The sequence below is a fragment of the Eubalaena glacialis genome, chromosome 19 (genome assembly GCF_028564815.1).
Source record: "Eubalaena glacialis isolate mEubGla1 chromosome 19, mEubGla1.1.hap2.+ XY, whole genome shotgun sequence".
In the NCBI taxonomy this organism is placed as follows: domain Eukaryota; kingdom Metazoa; phylum Chordata; class Mammalia; order Artiodactyla; family Balaenidae; genus Eubalaena; species Eubalaena glacialis.
The window spans coordinates 13892421-13915581 of record NC_083734.1 but is presented as its reverse complement, the minus strand read 5'-3'; the positions used below and the strand labels follow the sequence as shown (position 1 = coordinate 13915581).

The 23161-nt window shown below is 43.0% G+C and overlaps 1 protein-coding gene across 2 annotated transcripts in view; it reads right to left on the bottom strand.

Annotated features, from left to right (window-relative positions):
* Positions 1 to 23161, bottom strand: part of SMG6 (SMG6 nonsense mediated mRNA decay factor) — a 239737-nt gene that overhangs the window by 159827 nt on the left and 56749 nt on the right. Inside the window, exon 10 of one of the 2 annotated variants that reach the window (XM_061175743.1) lies at positions 21463 to 21608. In XM_061175743.1, coding sequence (XP_061031726.1) covers positions 21463 to 21608 — 146 coding nt within the window. Of the gene's footprint in view, positions 1 to 18828; positions 18879 to 21462; positions 21609 to 23161 lie in introns of those variants that run through there. The other variant, XM_061175744.1, reaches the window with a different exon arrangement.

Sequence of the window (23161 nt, the reverse complement as noted above, 5' to 3'; positions counted from 1 at the left end):
ACAAGACAAACCACAGAGTTGGCTTCAAGTTCGGCACTTGCGAACTGCTGACCTTCAGTTTTCAAACCAAAAATATTCTTTGGGAAACGGTAATACCAGGTTCAGCCCAACCAGCCAAGCAAAAACAAGGACTACTAACCTGAAGTAACACCCTATTCAGTTACATCAGGCACCAACCCTTCTCAGGCATCAACTGGGAAGTCTGCAAACCTGAAACCACACCCCACCAAAAACTAACTCCAGGTTCTGACTCAACCAACTAGGCAATGATAACCAGAAACGCTAAAACAAGTGACATGGTGTTTCAAAGTTGGCTTTACCAGGACCTACTCAAGCAGGAAGGCCAGTCCTCGCTCACAGAGCCAGAGATATGGCAATTCTTTCTGAGGTCACATGTGCATGACTCCAGTGGAATCTGCTTGCAATGCTTAGGGCAGGGTTTGGCGCTTACAATCCATTACATTTCTAGACAAAGAATTAACAGTTTGTAGTGAGTGAGTTGTTTTTTTCAATTTTGGGTTTGTTTTTTTTTAAAATCTTTTTCTAAATTCATCTAAGGTAGGGTGATGCTAAAATCTATCTCCTAAACTGGGATATTTGTGAGAGCGAAAGGGTATGCTATTAATAATGCATACACAGGGACCATCCTTAGGCAAACCAGGACTTACCGTCACCCTAGACTAAGCCATAGTAGTTTTTTTTCTCCCTGGGTGAGTATTATACAATTTTAGCTCAGAAGAATCTTTTTAAAAAGCCAGGACTGCTCCTGATTAGTGCCAAAGCACTTTCTTTTTGAGCTCCTCCAATGGAGAGGTAAACAAATCAATTAAGTTAACTGCAAAAACTAACAAGAAAGATTGGGCTGACAATCAGGATTCTGGAGAAGCTAAAAATTCCAGGCAGCAGCTTCAGGGGAAAAGGGAAATGTGCCACAGATGGAGCTGTTGAGGCTGATCCACCAGGCCTCTCAGTGCTAGGCCCTGATGCCTCAGCCAGCTTCAAACAGCGAGTGGAGGGCGGGCAGACCTTGGTGCAAGTTTGCTGAGTTCCAGGCCATCATTCTTGAGGGTGTAATAACCATGGGCTGTAGCACACATGTTGAGGGATGAGGGAAAAAAATAAACAGAGAGACAAAAGAATGAGGATGCACTGCCAATTTCAATTGTGCAGCTTTTATTTTTAAATGCTTATCAAGCTGAGAGAGAGCAGAGTTCTTGGAAAACAAGGTTTCCTTTTTTCCAATGCCAGTGTAAAACACCCTCAAGGACGGGCACTGCACAGACTGTAACAACAAGGAACGTGGCTCTCCATCCTCCCAGCAGCACAGTCCGCCATGGGTCCCACGCTGCTCTGATTTCGGCTCAGCTGAGAACTCAAAATAACAGGCCCACTGCCTCTGGTAAAAACAGCTCTTTTTAAATTTTTTATTAATCTCCAAACTGGCTGTGTTAGAATTACAGCCCATTACCTACTAACTCTCTTCACTAATAAAATAAATTTGTAAAAGGCCTAATTACTACTTTTACTGAAGTACACTGCCTGGGGATCAAGTACAGGAAGCCAAGGGCTCAACCAGTTGTCAACTAGGGGATGATGGGGGGGGCGGGGGGCGGGGGAGGACCTAGATAGAGTCACCAGAGGGAGAGAATATGACATCCACAAACGAGCCTCAGAGCCCATGCCCAAAAAGAAACAAAAGGGCACTAAACCCTGCTTTTGTTCTGAACAGCACCGTGAGGATCCATGCCATCATGGCACTTGGGGAGGCCTGTCACGGGTTACACAGGCCTGTGCTGCCCACGCCCCAGCTCAGCAGAAAAAGAGAACTGCAGTCCAAGACAGATGGATCCTGGCCGGACTCTCAGCAGAGAGCCTGGAGAGTCTGACCAGTAAGGAAACAAACAACCATCCTTCCCACCTATCCCTCTCTATCCTTCTATCCCAATCTAGGCCCCCAAAGAAGAAAACTACACAAAACAACAACAAATTCAGGCAGTTGCACAAGAGCTGTACCGTGAAGGCGAGGCCGACTGCAACCACTTCTGGGCTGTGCCCCGCACCTCATCCCAGAACATGATTACAGAGCTGGAAACGTTCCTTACACACTGAGCCAGTCAGCCCCCCCTCATCCAGGGCTGGTGCTGAGAAGTCTGACTAGAAATTAGCAGTCAACTCTGACACACTCATTTGCAACAGAAGGTGTGTATTAAACTAGTCCAACCTTAGTCAAAAAGTAAGAACAAAACGTGATTGGCATTAATTGTCCACGAAGAGCCCTCCCAGGCAAATCCTATGCATCTCTGGGACTTTGATAAACAGTATTTCTCCTCCAGAGAAAACTGAAAATCAACCATTGCCGAAGAACCTCGTTTTTAAAGAATCCTGATAAGAAAACCTGCCGTGGCAGATGAGTTAAGCCTGTGGCAGACACGCCTTTTGGGGATGACCAGACTGAAACCTGGCATTTCACTGAGGCGGAGGATCTGCACTGACTCTCTGCACATCACATGCCTGACCCTGAAGGGATGCAATGATCTCAATGGGAAAAACCCAGCAGCAAGTGCTGTGATACCAAAGCCACAGCTCCATGGGCCCCTGGAGCCTCTCAAACTAAGCTGCCAGTTAGGGAGCTAACATTAGCTTTGGATAAAATGCAGCTCTGGTAGAGTAATTAATTTTTTTCTTAACTGGGATTACATTAATTTTCAAGGACTAATGGAGTCCAGCTGTAATGGGAAGAGCGGCTGCCGATGCACAAAGGCACTTGTGCATACAACATTATAAACACACACATACACGCGCGCGCACACACACACACAGACCTATAAAAAGGATCCACTATAACAGGATATTTTTAGTTTCTACAATGCTGCACTAAAAATACAGCCCCGGCTGATACATCATGGCAGAACTATTCTCTCTCTGTCCCTTCAGGAACAGTTTAAAACATTTATTTTTGTTTCCTTTTTGCAATGGTCAGAGTAGAGAGAGAAAATAGCAACTCATTGATAAGAGGAAACGAGAGAGACATGAAAAATTGAAAACTACCTAAAAACTCATGGCGAGGTTTATTTTATTAGTTCTTAATAAATATCTTGCAGATTTCCTCAGGAAATACACCAGATCACATGTAAAATAGTTTGATACTGATGTCAACTGCATCAACATATGAAGTCTATTAGGGTGAAGCCACAGCAGGGTGATCAGCGTGCTGAAAAACTCCACAGTACTTGGAGGGGGGGGGGATCTCACGGCCTTCCAAATTCTTCGAGAGGTAAAAAAGTCAGCCAAGACGCAGAGAGAGAGAAAGAGAGAAAAAAAAGATCCCACATCCTGCTTTCAGCTGCCAGCAATGTGAAGTGCCCAGAGATTAATTCTACGTCTGGCCTGGAAATGTGACTTTAAAGCATGAGGGAGGGGAGTTGGGGGGGAGGAGGGCGGTGAGGAGGAAAGAGGAAAGAGAAGGGCAGGCTAACTGAGGCTGGCAGCAGGCCACCAACCCCCTCCCAAAGCCATGTTTCAATGTAGACAGAAGTAAACCCCAACAGACAGCAGCGCCTCAGCCTGCCAGGGCCTTACACCAGCTGCAGCGCATCTCGCTCTCCACTCAGCCCCAAGTGCAGATGTTCCCTACAGCATCACTTCCTCTCGACTTTCTTTTAAAGAAATAGCACACATATGTGGAGGCATTTCCTCCACTTCCCAACAGGACTCTCCTCGCTTTTAAGGGCTTCAGAGCAAGGGCGAAACTGACAGCAGGTACCACGACGGCTGAATGAGCTGCTCCGCCTCCCTTGGAAAGGAGCATCATCCATGGGCTAAAGAGCATTACTTAATTAACAGGACTGTCTTTATAAATTTGGCTTCTACTGTCTTCAGTGGGAGAGGCCCCCAGAGTTTGGGGCTAAGAAAAAAGGGAGAGAACTATGTCAAAGATCTTACTCCTGCTTTCTCAAAGCAGTCCACTGTAGCATTACCATTTCAAACTGAGGGTTCTGATAGCTTTATCACCATGGAGCTTGCATAAGGCCATCTTAAAAGAATGTTCTAAAAACATATTAACATTTTGGGCCAGAAAGGAGGGAAGAGAAAGTTTCAAAAGGAAAGGTATGGTCAGTAGGGCCAAATGTATTCAGAGCAGTTAGGTAAGTTGTGGACTGAAAATCATTCACTGAATCTGTTCTCAAAAGGTGAGTGACTGCAAATGGGCACAGGGCTCTTTTCAAGGCAATAGAAATGTTCTCAAATTTGATTGTGGTGATGACTCTACAATGCTGTGAATTTACTAAAAATCACTGAATTATAATTAAGCCACTTAAAATGAGTGACTTTGTCACATGTAAATGATATCTCAATAAAGTTTTCCTTTTAAAAAAATAAAAACAAGAAATTAAAAATTAAAAATAACATATTAACATTTTGGGGAATTCGCTGGCAGTCCAGTGGTTAGGACTCCACACTTCCACTGCAGGGAGCCCAGGTTTGATCCCTGTCTGGGAACTAAGATCCCACAAGCTGCGTGGGGCGGCCAGGAAAAAAAAAAAAAATTAGTATTTTACCAAGCATGTTACTTGGCTGCAAAAAAGACATTAATTTAAAAAAAAAAATTAACAGTTTGCTAATTTCTTACATGCCTAAACTCATTTTATACAACCCCAGACCCTGATAAGTTACTCAATCGATCAGTCATTGTTGATTAAGTACCTAATTTTGAAGTCAGCCTTGAACCACTGTTAGGGATTTCACAAAATATACAGTCTTCTCTTGTCTTCATGGAGTACATACTCTAGTTGAGGGATCTATGTATTTCATGAAGCTAAAATAATTTCATTTTTTAGAATAGCTGAATATTCTCTAGTTGGTCTATTAGGTTACTAGTTCTTCTGGAATGAAAGAAGAGAGAAGAATCAGCAATGTCAAAAGAAAACAAAACAACCCTCAAAACCAAAGTTGCTTTGTTTGAACCTCAAGTTCAAGAGAGGAAACAGAATCTTCCCTTAAGGGAAGGAGAGAAATACTGGCAATCAGTGGCAAACCATATTATGGTTAGAAGGTTTAATTCAACAAATATTTAATAAATGTCTTCTATGCACAAGGTACTAGATATAGAAACAGATTTAGAAACTGTTAACTAATTTGCATGATACAGCAAATAACACAATCAGAACTAGAACCTAGTTTTATCTAACTTCAACTTTTTTGTCATTACAATTTCTAAAAATACATTTCTTATTACAAAAATATTGTGATCACTACAGAAAACTACAAAAATGCAGAGAACAAAAGAAGAAAATTAAAAACACCTTTAATTCTACCATCTTAGAGAATCATGATTAAGTTTTGATGTATATCCCTCATTCTTCCCTGAATGTGTATATAACATGTATTATTTTACGAAAATGTGATCAGTTGCAAAGTTCATAATCATGAGACCACATGATTCAGAGAAAGGAGAGATCACATTTTTGGCAGCTGACCCCACCCCAAGAGTCAGTCACCCAGAAAACAGAAATGTGATGATCTGACTCCCTATACCTGGCAGCATACATCTACTCCATCCCTATAAGTCTCCGAGCTCCTTAAAGCAAAGAAATTTCAAAGATATTTCATTCTCCTCTACCCTCCTTCTGCACATCCCTGAGCCCAAAATAATCAGGTGCACTGACTCACTCAGCAGAAATGCTGCCCTCAGTGCACCTTCCACAGTGCTTCCAAAACCAAGACTAACCAATGAAAAGGGCCATCGGAGATTATGGGAAACATCTGTATCCAAATGTCTCTGGCTGAGTCTAGTCCCATGTGCTGGTGGCTTGTGGGCCCCCACTGGCACAGCCTTACCTCCTTGCTTTCAGCTCAATAGACAGTTTACTCCAAGAGCTTTTACTCCAAAATAAAGATGGTACTTCCTTAGTAACATTCTGTTACACACCTAGGATTCATTCATCAGTGAAAAGCAGGACAGCCACAAAAGGCAACAGTATTCTTTCCTCCCTGAAATGGCAAGACCACACAACTACTCACCTACATACCTATGCTAATTTTCCAGGCCTGAGCTATTCCCAGCTGGAAAGTAGTCACCTGAGGTGACGTGAGGGGAAAGGTCTGACTCTGACAATGCAACCCCTGATGACTCCAACCTTACCTCACTCCAATGGATAAAAGTGGGCTGATATGCTGGTTAGGAACTCTTATATCGGGTGCAAAGATCTACTCTCACAACATGTCACATTATTTAATTAAGCACATAGGGTTCCTCACATCTCTTTCCAACTGAATGTAATTACAAACGATGCTAGAATTCCCTCCAGCTGATGGAAATGAAAATACGGTTGCAGGGATGGCTAAAAACTTCTCCAATGGAAAGACCTTTTTAAGCTTAAGAGCAATGAAATAAATCATAAAGAATGGCATTTTTAACTATATAAAATTTTACAACTTTTATACATTAAAAAAATAAATATAATTAAAAATCAAATACAAATAAGAAAATCTCCAATGAATATAAAAAGGACTTGCTATATTTACTATCTGTAAAGCTCAAATAAATTGGTATGAAAAATATTAGGCTGGAATAGAAAAATGAGCAGAGAACAAGACCACACAGAACTATACATGGGTAACAAAACATAGGAAAAAATGTCCACTCTCACCAATAATCAAAGAAATGCAATTGCAAACAGGAGAGGTTGGAAGACATTTCGGCAGTTTCCTACAAAACTAAACACAGTCTTACCATATGATCCAGCAATCACGCCCCTTGGTATTTACTCAAATGAGTTGAAAACTTAAGTCCACACAAAAATCTACACACAAATGTTTATAGCAGTTTTATTCATAATTGCCAAAATTTAAAAGCAACCAAGATATCCTTCAGTAGGTTAATGGATAAGTCAACTGTGGTACATTCAGACAATGGAATACTACTCAGTGCTTAAAAAAAAATGACCTATCAAGCCATGAAAAGACATAGAGGAACCTTAAATGCATATGACCAAGTGAAAGAAGCCAATCTGAAAGGGCTACCTACTGTATGATTCTAACTATGACATTCTGGAAAAGGCAAAAACTATGGAGACAGTAAAAATATCAGAGGTTGCCAGGGGTTAAGAGGAGGGAGGGAAGGAGGGAGGAATAGGCAGAGCACAAAGGTTTAGGGCAATAAAACTATACTGTATGATACTATAATGGTGGATACATGTAATTATACATTTGTCTAAACCCACAGAACACCACCAAGAGTGAACTCTAAGGTGAACTATGGACACTATGTGATAATGATGATTAGGTTCATCAACTGTAACAAATGAACCACTCTGGTTCTGGATGTTGATAGTAAGGGTGGTTGTGCCTGTTTGGGGGCAGGAGATAATATGGGAACTCTGTACTTTCCACTCAATTTTGCTATGAATATAAAACTTCTCTAAAAAATAAAGTCTATTTAAAAAAAAATAAAGATAGGTTTTATTCTATCATTTATTCTACAAATATATGAACGCCTACACTGTGCTAAGGACTATTAAACATTAACAATACTCAATGCTAGCAAGAGGTGGTCACTGGGCATTCTCAAACACTGCTGCTAAGACTGTAAGCTGGCACAGTTTCTTAAGTAAGTAATCCAGCTATCAACAGCGCTAAAAGACTTCAAACCTTTTAAACCCAAAAGTTAGCTTCTAAAAATATATTCTGGGGGCTTCCCTGGTGGCACATTGGTTAAGAATCCACCTGCCAATGCAGGGGACACGGGTTTGAGCCCTGGTCCAGGAAGATCCCACATGCTGCGGAGCAACTAAGCCTGTGTGCCACAACTACTGAGCCTGTGCTATAGAGCCCACGAGCCACAACTACTGAGCTCGCACACCTAGAGCCTGTACTCCGCAGCAAGAGAAGCCACTGCAATGAGAAGCCCGTGCACCGCAATGAAGAGTAGCCCCCGCTCACCGCAACTAGAGAAAGCCCGTGAGCAGCAACAAAGACCCAACGCAGCCAAAAATAAATTAATTAATTTAAAAACATATATATATATATTCCAATAAAACAATATGAAAAGCAGAAAATGGTTTAATGTTACAAAGATGTTAATAAAGCATTATTTATAATCCTAGAAAAGTGGAAAAAATGTGTGAAAACGGTAATGATTACATTAACGTTAACATATTTACATGAGAATACTATTCAGCCATTAAACATGTTTACAAAGAATTTTATAACTGAATACTTATAATAAGTGAAAACAGTAGAATCAAACATTTTATATTCAGTATACTTTCAACTGTGTAAAAAAAAAACTTGAATATTCACACATACACATAGGAAGGAATGTCATTGCTGGGAAGCTGGTTTACAGGTGGTTTCCACCTTTTTTCATAATATTATTTTTTCTAGTACTCAACAAAACCTAAAAGGTTAAATCTTTTAAAAGATTTTATATAAGCTAATTATTATTTAGCTTACATAAAACAGGACAGAGTTGCTCCAGTAAGGTAAGAGTAAAAATATGGTAAATGAGTAGAGAATGAGAAATAAAAGAATATTTATGGGCAGGAAGGATAGAGAATTAATGATGAAAGATTCAGGAGACAAAAAAGGACAGAACTCATGCTGTATTCAAAGAAATTTTGCTTTCCAGAGACCTGAAGACACTGACTCCAGTATTAACAGTAAATACCAAGGCACATTTAATGCATTTTAATTTAATGTCAGAATATAAAACACGCACTTGGAAATTACATATTCAGAAGTGCCACCTTAATGAAAAAACATGATTATAAGCAATGGCCCAAACAGCAGATGCCTCCTGGCCTTGCCACTCAGCTTTCAGTGTCTAGACTGACTTACTGACAAACTTTATTCTTGATTTGAACTCAATTCAAAACCTACTTATTGAGAACTTACAGCACACTAGGCAGTGTTCTAGATGCTCGCAATACATTAGTGAATAAAACAGGTCAAGGATCCCTATCTGCAGGGAGCTTACAATCTTGCAGAGTAGTAAGGGAAAACAAAGATACACACAAAAAATAAGTTATCTAGTATTTAGAAAATATGTGTTATAAAAAAGGAACGTCAAACAGGATAGGGGACATGGGAGAACAGGGTGGGAGTGCAGCAGTGTTAACAGGATGGTCAGAGTATGCCACACGGAGGCAACACTTAGGCAAAGACTTACAGGAGATGAGACATACGTCACGCAGACAGCTGGAGGAAGAGCATTTCCAAGTAGAGAAAACTGCTAACGCAAAGGCCCAAAGGTGGGAGAAGCCCTGGCTGATCAGAGGACTTGCAAGAAGACCAGAGTAACTAAAGCAAAGTAAGTAAGCCAGGGTCTGCTCTGAATGAGACCAGAGACAGCAAGGAGGAGTGGGGAGGAGTGGGGAGGAGTGGGGAGGAGTGGGGAGGAGGGGGAGTTCCACATAGGAAGGCTGTGTAAAGACCATGGCTTTTGCTCTGAGAGAAATGGGAAGCTAGCAGGGGATTCTGAACAGAGGGACATGATGTTTTTAAAAGAATCACTGCTGTACAGAGAGCAGAGAGAGAGAGAGAGAAAGAGAGAGAGTGAGAGAGAGAGAGAGAGAGAGAGAGAGAGAGAGTGTGTGTGTGTGTGTGTGTGTGTGTGTGTGTGTGTGTGTTGGAGTAGAGGGAGACAGGGGAACAAGAGAGACCACACTTAGGAGTTTCAAATCTTCTGGCTTGTCTTTCTCTTCGTGTTTAAAAAGAAGTTTTATTCACAAGGGGTATCCAGGCCATGTTTGCAAAGAGGGTTTTTGCTTCCAGTGTGGAATCTTGAAGAATGTGTCAATGGTCTGCAATTGTGTCCTCAGCAGGCATCTCAAAATAATGATTACCAAACATTTATTTCTGCTCATTGCCCTGACATGAGTTCTGGGCATCACCCTCTCTCAGGGGAGAGGTGAAAAGAGGTTATGCAGAACAAGCAGTGATAACAGGATGACGTCACAGGTGTGCCTCAGAGAAGCCCCCAGTGAGTTCGGCTCATAACCACTCCACAGTGATTTACTCTACCCTGCCAACGCCAGCTGGAGGAGGGGTGAAGAAAGCTGACACAGCCTTAAGCCCTGGGCAGGCATTGTAAGATCTTTCTCCCTCCAGTCTCCTGCCAGCCCCTCCCCTCTTTCAACTGCTGATCCTTGCTTCAGTAGCCAACGTGTGAACAGCACGTGTCTGGATTTCAGAAACCTGCCCAGCAGTTGGAAATTCCCTGCAGCGTGTCAATTGCTGCATCTGCTCTTGGCACTTGGGGCAAGGGATCACATGGGCATTTTCTGAAATAAGCTTCAAGATGGGAGTCTTATATCTGAAGAGAGGACTAGAGAAGCCAGAAAACTCCAATTACAGTAAATAAATTCCTAAATATATGACAATCTGCCTTTTAAAAAGGAAACTGAGACATACAAGCCAACCAAACAGCTCTAAGAACAGCAGTAGTCAAGAACAAAAGCACAGAGCACCTTGACTAATGGAAAGGATTTTATGGGCCAACAGAGTTTACCAGCTCTGTAGTGTAATGTGGCTGAAACTAGAGAGCACTCTCTCCCAGATCTCTAGCTCACACCCTTTTGGCAATAAATGGCTTCTATCATTTCAGCTGCAGGCCTCCCTCCCCCTCCCTTTACCTTTCTTCCCCACCCAATTAGTCCTCTAAGTAGTCTATACCTTGAACACCCCTTGGAAAAATCAAAAAATTTGAGCCCAATAACACTATCTGCCATAAAACTAGGCTGTAGGAGCTGAAAAGGAGCTGCTCTTTGAAAAAGCAGCCTACCAGGCCCTTGCCACCCTAGATACAGGTGCCCCATTCACACTGCTCACAGGCAGAGGTAAAAAAATGCTCAAGTCTGATGCTTCAAAGAAAAAAGGAATAACAGCATTTCCTCTAGTAACACAGCAGGCAGACTAGGAACCTAGGTCTACTCTCCCAAGGAAACAACTAATTATCCTGGAAAAGTATTTTTAAAATCTTTTTAGAAAGCAGTGATGAGTTAGTAAATTAAAAAGGAATCCTCTGGTCAGGAATTGAGTAAAGACAGGAAACTAGAGCTGTAAGTGTGAAATATGGCCAGACTTCACCCTAAGGACATTTGCTACCTGATGAACTTGAGCTTTGGTTTCCAAGGCTTCATGGGTACAGCCAACATAAGAGGATGCCCAAGATCCCTGACATAAAACTGAGATCCCACAGAGCTACACCCAAGTATAAGGGTGAGTCAGAAGTAACCCTCAGTCCCTTGGGACTTCCCTGGTGGCGCAGTGGTTAAGAATCCGCCTGCCAATGCAGGGGACACGGGTTCAAGCCCTGGTGGGGAAGATCCCACATGCCGCGGAGCAACTAAGCCCGTGCACCACAACTACTGAGCCTGCTCTCTAGAGCCTGCGAGCCACAGCTACTGAGCCTGCGTGCCACAACTACTAAAGCCCGCACACCTAGAGCCCATGCTCTGCAACAAGAGAAGCCACCACAATGAGAAGCCCGCGCACCGCAACGAAGGGTAGCCCCCGCTGGCCGCAACTAGAGAAAGCCTACGCACAGCAACGAAGACCCAACGCAGCCAAATAAATTAATAAATTAATTTTTTTTTAAAAAAAGGAAGAAGTAACCCTCAGGCCCTTGATAAGACAGCTAGAAGATTGACTATATCAAACCCTGGGGCTGACTAGAAGAGAAAAATATGTTATACTGAAAGTACAGACTATATACACTAGCCCTCACAGGGGTGTGCAGCCTGAATTCACATTATCTGAGTGGTCCAAAAACCCTCAAGCAGATATTTTAATTAGAATGGTCATTCTAGACTCCCCCCACCAGGCTGTAGACAAAAGCAAACTCAAATCTTTTCCCCATTTTCATCCCAGGTCTCCAAGAATTCCCACTAATGAAATCCCACAGAAAATAAGCAGATTACAGAAAAAAAATAAATTACAGAGGAAACAAGGCACATATGCAACAACCAGCAGAAACAAGAGAAACTCACCTAAAAGAACCCCTTGATCAGAGTCCATAAAATAACCAGGGTTAATACATTAAAAAATAAATAAAAGACAAGCTCACAAATATGTTCAGGAAACAAGAAACTATAGAAAAAGAGCAGATTTAGGGGGAAAAAAACAAAAATGGAAATAAAAATATATAATTGAAATAAAATCTCAGCAAGGCATGTTTAGCAGATTAGATACAGCTAAGAAAAGATTCAGTGACAGAGTTAAGGAAATTATGAGGAATGTAGCACACACACAAAAAAAGAGTCAGAAAAATGAAAGAGAGGTTTAAGAGACATGAAAGACAGAAGGAGAAGAGAAAGCACTGGCAGATGCAGTATTTAAAAAAAGAATGCTAAGAATTTTCTAAAACTGCTGAAATCAACTCACAGATACATGAAGCCCAACAAATCCTTAGCAGGAAAAATTTTAAAATAAGTACAAACCTAGACAAATCATTAAAACTGTAGAACATCAAAGAGTTAAAAAAAAAAAAAAAAAAAGCACCCAGAGAGAATAGATGACTTTTAAAAGGACAATTAGACTGATGGCTGACTTTTAATCAGCAACAGTAACAGCCCAGAGACAGTAAAATATCTTCAATGTGCTGAAGAAAAGGAACTGTTAACCTAGAGTTCTATTACCGGTGAATACAGATCTTTTAGGAATAGGGAAAATAAAGGCTTTTCAGACAAAAATTGAAAAAGTTTGTCATCAAAAGAATGTCACAATAAATTCTAAAGAATATACTTCAGGCAGAAAGAAAATGATCCCAGGGAATTCCCTGGTGGTCCAGTGGTTAGGACACTATGCTCTCACTGCCAAGAGCCTGGGTTCCATCCCTGGTCGGGGAACTAAGATGCCACAAGCCACGTGGTGTGGCCAAAAAAGAAAAAAGAAAAGAAAAAAGAAAATGATCCCTGGTGGAGGGTCTGAAATGCAAAAAGGAATGAAAAGAAAGTAGTAAATATATAGGTGAGTCTAAACAAATATTTACCATAAAAACAACAGCAACAATAATAATAATGAAAACAAAACAGAAATGAAAACAGTAATACTTGTCTTGTAGGGTTTAAAAGGAAAAAAATAATTAAAACAGCTGACAACAGCAGAATATAACCTGGGAAGATAAAGTTGGAAGAGAACAGACAGAATTTAAGTGTTCCAGGGTATCTGTATTATTTAGAAGGAGAGTGAAAATGCTGAAAAACTTTTGACTTTTGGCAAGGTAAATATGCACGCTTTAATTCCAAGAGTAACCACTAAAAAAAAAAGGAAACAAGTGGGGGGACGAGGAGAAAGAATGGGGGGGAAATCCAGAAAAAAGTAAGAAAGGAGAAAAAAAGAAACAGAATAGGTAGGAGAATGGAAAAGCACTGGGCGAAAATATTTGCAAAATATATATCTGATAAGGGGCTTATATTCAGATTATATAAAGAACTCTTAAAACTTTTTCAGTAATAAAAACAACTTGGTTTTAAAAATGGGCAAGGGAATTCCCTGGCAGTCCAGTGGTTAAGATTCCGTGCTTTCACTGCAGGGGGCCGGGGTTTGATCCCTGCTCAGGGAACTAAGATCCCACAAGCCGCATGGCGTGGTCTGAAATAAAATAAAATAAAACTAGAAAAAATTTTTTAAAAAAAAGGGCAAAAATATTTAAATAGACACAAAGAAGATATACAAATGGTAAGTAAGCACATGAAAAGTCATCATCCTTGGTCATTAGGGAAACACAAATTAAAACCAAAACGGAATAGCTCTGCACATCCACTAACATAGCTAAAGTAAGAAAGACAGACAATACCTAATGTTGGCAAGGATGCAAAGAAACTGGGACTCTCTCACACACTGCTGGAGGGAACGTAAAATGGTTCAACCACTTTGGAAAACAGTTTAGCAGTTTCTTATAAAGTTAAACATACGTTTAGGACCCAGGAAATCCACCCCTAGGTATTTACCCAAGAGGGATGAAAATCTATGTTCACAAAAAGACATTCATACAAATGTTCATGGCAGTTTTATTCATAGTAGCCCAAAACTAGAAACAACCCAAATGTTCATCAACAGGTAACTAGATAAACAAAACTGTAGTATAGCCGTAAGACAGAATACTATTCAGTAATACAAAGTAATGAAATACTGATACATATAACAACATGAATAAATCTCAGAAACATTACACTGAGCAAAAGAAGCCAGACACAGAAGAGGACACAATGTATGATTCTATTTATATGAAACTCTAGAAAAGACACATCCAATGTGTGGTGACAGAAAGTGATCAGTGGTTTCCTGGGGCCAAGGGTAGGGATGGAGATCAACTAGGATGGGCACAAAGAGAACTTCTTGGGATGATAGAAACATTCTGTATCTTGACTGTGATGGTGACTAGTTACCTGGGTATATAAATTGGCCAAACTCATTGAAACGCACACTCAAAATGGGTACATTTTAGTGTATGTAAACTTGACCTCAATAGAATTGATTTTTAAAAAATAGGATGGTATCACGTAACTGTCAATGGACTCAATGCTCATGATAGCCTCAAAGAGAAAACAACTCAAATGTCCACAAACAGAAGAATGGATAAACTGCAATAAATGAATAAAATGTAATACTGTAGCAATGCAAAATGAATGAACTACAAACTACACATATCGACATGGACAGATTCACAAACATTACCTGGAACAAAATAAGCCAGAGAGAAAAGAATATAAATAATATTATTAGCATGATTTCATTTACATGCAAGCAAAAGCAAACTATGTTCTGTTTAGAGGTATATACAATACTTAGATGACAACACTATAAAGAAAAGCTAAGGAATTAATTCCACAAGTCAGGATGATGGCTCCTGCAAGGGCGAGAGGGAACTACCATGAGGATGAAAAACACAGGGAACAGTTCTGAGGTACTGACAATATTTTATTTCTTAACCTGGGTGCTGGCTGTATGTGCATTCACTTTATTGTTCTTTCAAATATTTTATACTTTCATACCCTTTTCAGTATAAATGACATACCCACCTTCCCTTCAGGCCAAAAAAAGAATCACAGTCTCATTTAAGAATGGCATGTGAAAAACCTCTTTTTAAAAAGCAAGGCGGATACTAGAAAAGATGGTGAAAATAAGAAACAATGTTCCTAAAAAGTACTTTCTTATTTTAAAGAGACACTACATATCCCAAGCAAGAGAAAGACCCAACACTTCTTTTACCAACTGATCATGAAAAATGCTTTCCATTGTGAGGGGAGAGTGCCCTCACCTATGACAGTGGTAAACGTGGACCCCAGACAACCCTGATTTGCTCAAACCATGTCCTTCTGCCAGCTTATTACCTGTGGCTCCACTTGAGCCTCAAGCAACTTGGGAGAATTCTGACTCCCTCAACTCCCTCACTTCTACTTCTGTTCCTCTTCTCAGATCAGACTCAAGGATCACTTTCTCCATCAAAGAACAGCAGCTGCTCAGATTGCAGGGGGAAAGGGCAGACAGGGTGGGATTCCTTGCTTTGTTTAGCTGTCTCAGTTAGGTCCAAAGAAATTTTCGTGTGCCTTCTCATACAGAAGGCTTGACCCTTGAGACCTAGGTGTATTACTAGCTGTGCAACCTTGCTTAAGTTACTCAACTTTTCTGATATATTTCTCACCACCTATGGAATAGGACACAAAATATCTGTCCCACCTGTCTCAGAGGGCTGATGGGAGAAATCAAATGATAATACATATGTAGCAACTATAAAATGTCATCAGGTATTATCACAGCATTGTTCTGTTGTTGTCATTACTGGCCACTACCTCTGAAAGCTACAATTCTTCCCCAGATCAACATTTAGTTGGTTAGGGTCCAAAGTACAACTTACTCCCCCTAACCCCCATCCCCAGAACACACTCATTTCCCCTGTGTATTCAACAAATAGCACACATCTGGCCCGCGCCCTCTGTAAAATTTAGAATTTTACTCCTCAGGAAAAGCTGAAAGAGAGTTCAGAAAAGGGAGCTGGAAGTCCTGCTGCCAGCATCAACCCTAACCCCTAATATGTCTCCCTTTCAGAATAAGTCCATCCAGGAGGGAAAAAAAAATCAAATTGAGAAGCTATAAAATGGCAACAGAGATGAAGTTTCTAGCCCACGTTACTGACCAGGCCACGATCGGATACCGCACTGCTGTGCTGCAAGGCAAAGCAGCCACGGACAGCAAACCACACAGTCACCTCGGGGCAAAACCAGAAATCATTGCATCAGCCGACATGGTAAGAGGCTTAATTTCATTGATATGAGCGAATTTTCTCATTTCTTTAGCTTTTCACAATTGCTTCTCCTCCCTCAGCCTAAAGTAATGGATTCATTCTGAAAACAACAAGGACCCTGGAATTCAGAATAGGGAAGATAGGAAGATCCCTTGACAAACTCACTTCCTTAATTTTTTCTTCTTTTCCAGGGAATGCGGAGGGAAGAAGTCCGTGCTAAGCAGCCTGTTGATAGTTCTATCTCCCCCAAAGGGACAGAGGGCATGGCTGAGGGATGCATCCTCCCCCGGCCTGCCTCCTAAAGCCTAGCCTCTTCTGACCTCTGAATCTATTTCTCACATAATTTGTTGGCCAAGCTGGCTGTTTCTTCGTTTATTTGCTCTAAACTGAGCAGTCCTGAAAACGAAGGTCAGGCAGTGCTGATTACCTGTAGAAATCTACCCACACAGATCCTTGAGGAGAAAGAGCCCAAGGGCTTCTACCACCAGAGATAGACAAGGAGGAAGGAGAGGGGCGGTTTACACAGCTAAACTCAAGCCTAACCCTTTATGAAAGGTGGATTTCCTGTACAACTGTTCTGACAAGCAGAGGATTAGGCACTTCATATATTCTGCTTGGGTAAGAGACTCAGACAGAAGTGAATTGCCACAGAGGAGCAAATTGCTTTACTAAAGGTCTCTAAGGTGGTTGTATGCCACAGACAAAGACATTTTGGTTGTGAATTGAACTTCTCAACCAGAGTCAACCTGCATACACAACCACAGCATGAAGGTGTGTGGTTCCCATCTCAAGCATCCCACACATTGGGGTTAAGCTCTATCGGTCCCATATCAACAGCTGCGATTCTCTATCCCTCTGGAGGCATGCATGTGGCACTCCCTCTTACCACCTCCTGCAATTCAGGATTACTAACAAATCATAAAAGCAAGCATAAATGATAAAGAAAGGAATGTCAGCCTAGCCCTGCCGCGATCCCAGGCCCTAAATGTTCCCTAAGGACAGGGAGCACCAACGGCGCACACAAGCAGTGTCTCTTGGGTGCCCTCTTGCTGCCACCAGGGCTTTTCTGCAAGGCTGCAGTGGAGGCCTACTCTAGGAACTGGTAGGGGAGGAAAAAGAGGAGGAAAAAGAGAGGGAAAAAGGGGGGGAAAAGAGGGGGCCAGGGCACAGAAAAGGGAAGTTATTCCAGTGGTGGCCAATGAATAACATCCAGTGATTTATAGGAAGTATAATCCAATAATACAGTAAAATAAAACAGTGTGTGCCTGAGATGGTTTTGATTCCAGGAATTATAAAACATATTTTTTAAAAAACAGAGCGAGAGAGAGAGAGAGAGAGAGAGAGAGAGCGCAAGAGGGGGAGAGAAAAAGAGGGGGAAAAAAAAGGGGGCCAGATTGGAGCAAATTGGGCACAGATGGGGGATGCAATGGGGTTTCAGTGATGCCCTACCACAAATGTTGCTTCAATTATTCCTCTTCAAGAAACGAGAGTTTTATTTCCTTAAATTACAGAATTTTTTAAAAAATTAAAATTCTTATAGTGCTTGTGGTTTAGATCAACCATTCCCCCTCCAGCACCACATCAGCCAATCAGATGGCTACTGAAGTGTTAAATGCTGAGGCACGTGGAGAAGGCCCCGTTTCTCCCTTCAGGAATGCTTCAGAGAGATTACCAACTGTGACATCACTCTGGGAACCACCTATCTCACCACCACCCATCACTCGCCAAAGGGTAATTTTGGACAAAGGCCAGGAAGGAAACACACTGTTCAATGAGGGCTGGCCTGCCCAGAACCTGGCCTTCCTCATCCATGCATTCAATGAATACTTACTGAGTGCCTAAGAAATACCAGGCACCATGCTAAGGGCCCCAAACACTCCTCAAATTTATCTGTCCCCAACCACTTCAGTGGAGGTATTAGGATTCTAGACCCTCTGTAGTCCCACTGAAGTAGGCTTTTTGCATAGGGCCCATATGAGGGGAGGAGACAAAGGTATCCCCACCAATAGCCCTGAACTTGTGAGTTTTAAGATCACTGCTGAGACCTGAAAGTTTAGTTGGTTAAATGATGTGGCAAAACTCGTTCTCCCTTATCGGAAGGGGGACAAATCTCACAACCTCTGCCTCCCTGAGCTCCAGAAAAAACTATAACCTAGGAAAGGGGAAAGATGCCTGTCATTCACCATCATCTAAGTTTTTCCCCTCCGTTTGGCTTGTGAGGTGTCCAAAGCTTTAAAACAGTTCTATGTCTCTCGACCCCAAGGAAAGCACATTTGAAAAGTAATCACACTAAAGTGTTAGTAACGGTATCATTTCCACCCTGGACTATTGGTATTTTGAAAAGAGGGCTTATACAAGGGTAGCATCAAACACACACAAAAAAGAATTAGAGGCATCAGCAAAGGACGTACTTGTTAGTAAGGACATCCCTGTTGCCCTCCTTAAGTACCACATCTACGGGGAAGAGTCAGGCACAGATTGAGAGGATTCTGACTGCCTTGGGGGGCCACAGATCACCGCTGTTTCAGGCTGGAACGTTCCTTCTCCACAGAGTCCAGGAACTGACATATGCAAACACCCACCCAGAAGGACACGTCCAAGAAGGAACGGAAAGAAAAATGATGGCCCAGATGTTCTGTAACTTGCAGTGACTGCCAAATCACCACAGACCCCAAGCACCTGGGAGGGCCAGGCAGCAGCAGGCCCTTGCTTCCTGGTTTCAGACAGCCAGGGTCCCGCGGCTGGGTGGCGACTCTGACAGCAAGCAGACTGGCCTGGAGAGAAGCCTTCAGAAGGGCACCGGCTGACGGGACTTGGGGGCTGAACACTCAGGGCTGATTTATCACTTCCTTACTCATAAAAATGTGATTCAAACTGCTGCTGATTAGTGAAGGATTTAAATCTTTACCCTCTCCCCAACCCCCTTCCCTCTCCACCCCCGGCACAGATGCTGCTGCTCAGCCACAACACCCCCTTCTTGCCACTGTCCGTGCAAGCACAGCACAGGGGCCCAGAGAAGATGACTCATGTGCTGGGAAATGGAAAAGCGCATCTTCCCACCAGCCAGCTCTGCTGAGTGCTCTGCTCACCCCTCTCCCAATGGCAGCCCACACAGTGGGGTCTGGACGGCCGCCTCAGCTGCACACCGGGGATTTGGCAGCACGTCCACAGAGCGCTCTGTCCTGGCTGAGTGTTATATCCTGTGGCCCAGGCTGTTTTCCCTGAAACACCCTGGGAGCTTCTGACCACCTCAGCTCATACTCCTCTTGGCCCCAGCTGCCCCAGGGAGGTGAGCGTCAGGACAAAGCCAGAACCAGTGGTAGGGTCTCACGCACAGGCTGCGACATGTCCTTCCTGGCTATCAGGTCCTCATTATGACCGACCATGGAAAAGAGTCCTAGAAAAAGTACCCTGGCCTCAAAAGGGGAACCACTTACTTCCTTCTTTCTCTGTTCTCACCATCTCACCTTCCTTTCACCCATATTTTCTTAACTTTTACTGTACAACAGCTCCAAGAAAAGGACTCACTGGTGGCCTATGAAAGGGCCAACGTATTCCTTTCCACGGAGCAGAAGTTGCTGACAACAGATGCTCCACAGGCAAGAGCTGCGGGGTCTTTACATCCCCACCTCCAGCTCACTCGATGCAGGAACAGTGCCTTGGCAGAGGCTGCAGCCCTGTGACAGGCAGCTTGCTGTTGTTAGAGGGAGGCAGGAAAGTGAAGAGGAAGGCACCTTGGGAGGCCCCATTCCCTGAGTCCGGTAAGCTTCCCACTTGGTAGCCCAACCAGTGGAGTAACGATGAAGGGATCAATCTCCCTCCCCTCTGGACTGACGGCCTCACCACACTATACAAACTTTATTTCCTTCTTCCTGGAAACCTCCACTGCCCCTCAGGACTGCATGCTTCCTCAGAACTGTTCTTGGGAATATTTAGCCAAGTTCAAAATGGCACCTAAGCCTTTGCATCTCACCTTCTGCCGGGAATTCTAAATGCTGCAGCAGGCAGCGTGAAAGCAGAAAACCCTTTAGGAGTCTGATGTGATTGAAAACCCAGGCAAACTAGCAAAGGACCTTGCAGAGTCCCAGGAGGAGCCAAGTTTCAAGGGAAAGTACAGCATACCCACTCATCAGGGGAGAACACCCCCCTGCAGCAGGCTGAAGCATAACCTAAATACAAATGGGAAGGGAAATAAATCAACTTCGGAGTGAGAGAAATCACTAAGAAAAGGTGCGATGAAAGAACTAGTGATCCTCTGTCCAGAAACACCAGGTCTGTTTTACAATGGACTCTCCATAGGGCAATTCCCGCTTCTTGGCATTTCAGATGATAAGCTTCCAGCCCCGAGACCAGACACTCTCTGCCAGTGCTCTGAAACGATTCTTTGGCAGCATGGACCAAATCTCCTTTGCAAACAAACACACAAAATAATGTCACCTCCATGCTACAGATTTCCATCAAGTCAAACCCCATCATCCATACCTCAGTGGGGTGGAGGAAAGGGAAGGGGAGGGGAGGGAGCCGGTAACATCCTTCAACTGTGACCTGGTCGTCAGAACATTTAAAAATCCTGCCAATCAGCACCACCCCCCATTTCTCCTACCCCAGCCCCCACCTCATGTTAAAAAAACCCCAGTGTTCAGAAAAGCATTTCGGAATGCACACTAGTACATTTGCCAAATTCTGGGCCTGGTGATTTTTGTGCTTCCAGATTTGAGTCACCAAAGCTCATCGATTCTCTGTTCTTACTCCCTGGCAGACTCCCACAAGGGATATCCCATAGGGAACTAGACTTTTCCATATTGAACAAACAGGGTACATGAGTCCAGAAACAGCTATTCCCAATCCCTGCCAAGCGTATGGTCTCTGCAATGAAACATTTCAGCAATGCCTCCCCCCCCTGGGAGAGGCTCTGGGTCTACAGCCTCCAAGAGGCCTTGCTGCTGCCTTTAGCATGGCCAGATGTGCAACAGCATCTCTGGGTTTGCAAATTAAGCTCTATACCCATGATTCCCTCCAACCATCCCACCCAAGCACTACAGAGTCATACAGATTTCAGAGAGTAAATTAAAGATCTGAAAGGCAAAGGAGGAAAAGGGTGTGTGTGTGTGTGTGTGTGTGTGTGTTTTGGGGGGACTGTGTAGTGGTATGGTAGCATAGGAAAGAAGCTAGATTAATCTTCATCTGGCTGGATAAAGAAACTGGACATTCCTTACCTTTCAATTGGGAGTTGTGTACAGCAAACATGTTGATGGTCATAAGCTGCAGCATGCGGGTACTTCCAATAGGAGAGGGACTATGCTGCAGCAACACCTGGAACTCCTTGAGGACCTTCTCAGCCACTGAAGGGAATGTCTCCATCCTACAAATACAGCCAGCCCATCAGTGAGGCACATCCCCAAGAGCACTCGGTGTACAAACACACACACACACACACACACACACTCATTCATTCTCTCTCTCTCTCTCTCTCTCTCTCCCTCCCCTCCCCCCCAACTGGGAAAAGCAGACGGCTAACGCCTAGGACATTTCTTTGCTACTTTCACAAACCTTCCTAGTACCCTAAGGTTGTGAACAAATTTAAGAGAAAGAAGTTCAGAGTTTAGAGATGGAAATAACTCAATTTTTGGATAAATCGCCATGAGTTTTCATGCTTTGGTATGCTATTTCCTAACCTCTGGCAATAACTGGATTCAAGTTGAAATCAAAGTTTCTCTCTGAAACAATCAGTTTTTCTAAATAGTGAACAAATTTCCTTTAAGCTCTAAGACCGGCATATTCCCCAAACTCTCTGGTATGAAAACCATATTCTATGAAGAGGTACGTGAATCTAAAGATTCCTCACTCAAAGCTTTACTTCAGAAAACCAGACGCAGTTCTGCTGCCGTCTACTTAGGGACTCTCACACTAATCGCTCCACCTAAGGATCCCAAATCTCCCCTGGACGAATCCCTCGACCTAGGGCCCTGATGATCTGTTTCGGTCTTTCCTGTGTTGCTGTCCTCCTCCCTCTCACAAGCCTCTGCTCATCAGGGTCTGTATGTTTTCAGGCCAGTGGAAATATAATGCCCTGGCCAACTGCCACTCCCAATACAGGAAGAGCCTGTAATGTAGGGAGGTAGAAATCTAGCCAGTGACCCAGGGCTCCTAAAGAGAGGTCATTCAAACCACTGCCTGCCAAAAGTGGCCACAAACAGTGGTGCATGCCTGGAGCTCCTCTGGCAACAGGAACAAACCACAGCTGAAGTCCTCAGAAATAAAAAGCAAATTTGAACTTGGTGCTAGAGAGAGAAACCAGGCACACGGGCCTTAGGGCCATGCCGAACAATTCGTGGTCAGCAGAGTATCTTTTATCCATCCTCAACACCCCCCCCACACCCAAAAACAAACAAACTGCTTGTGATACACTGTGGGGTGGGGTGAGGGAGAGCTCCAGCCTGGATTAATAAATAGCTTCTGGAAAGCCACAGGGAAGGGAATCCTCCTCAAAAGATACAAAACAGTTTCAAGTCCTGGGAAAGGTGCTTCTACTTTCACCTGAACCTTGGCTCTTTCCCCGCTGAGTAGTACCTTCCTCAGGTCAGAAAACTCCAGAGCTTTCTGGCCTCCTGGCAATCTTCATTCCTTGCCCTTGGAGGCAACTCCTATGACTGACCTCCTAGTACCCAGAAGTCATGCCACAGTTATGGGTCAGTTACAGTTTATACTCCAGTGCCCTTCTCTGCTGAGCTGTCCTCATTTTCATTGGCACAAAACATGCCAGGCATTTGCTTTCTTCCCCCCCACATGCCATTTCAAGTGCCACTGCCACCACCCAACAACAACAACAAAACAACCGAAACACACTCTTTTTTTTCCCCCCTCTAAAAAATTTCAGAACCATTAAAACTCTTGGTCAGTTTGGAATGGCAGAGA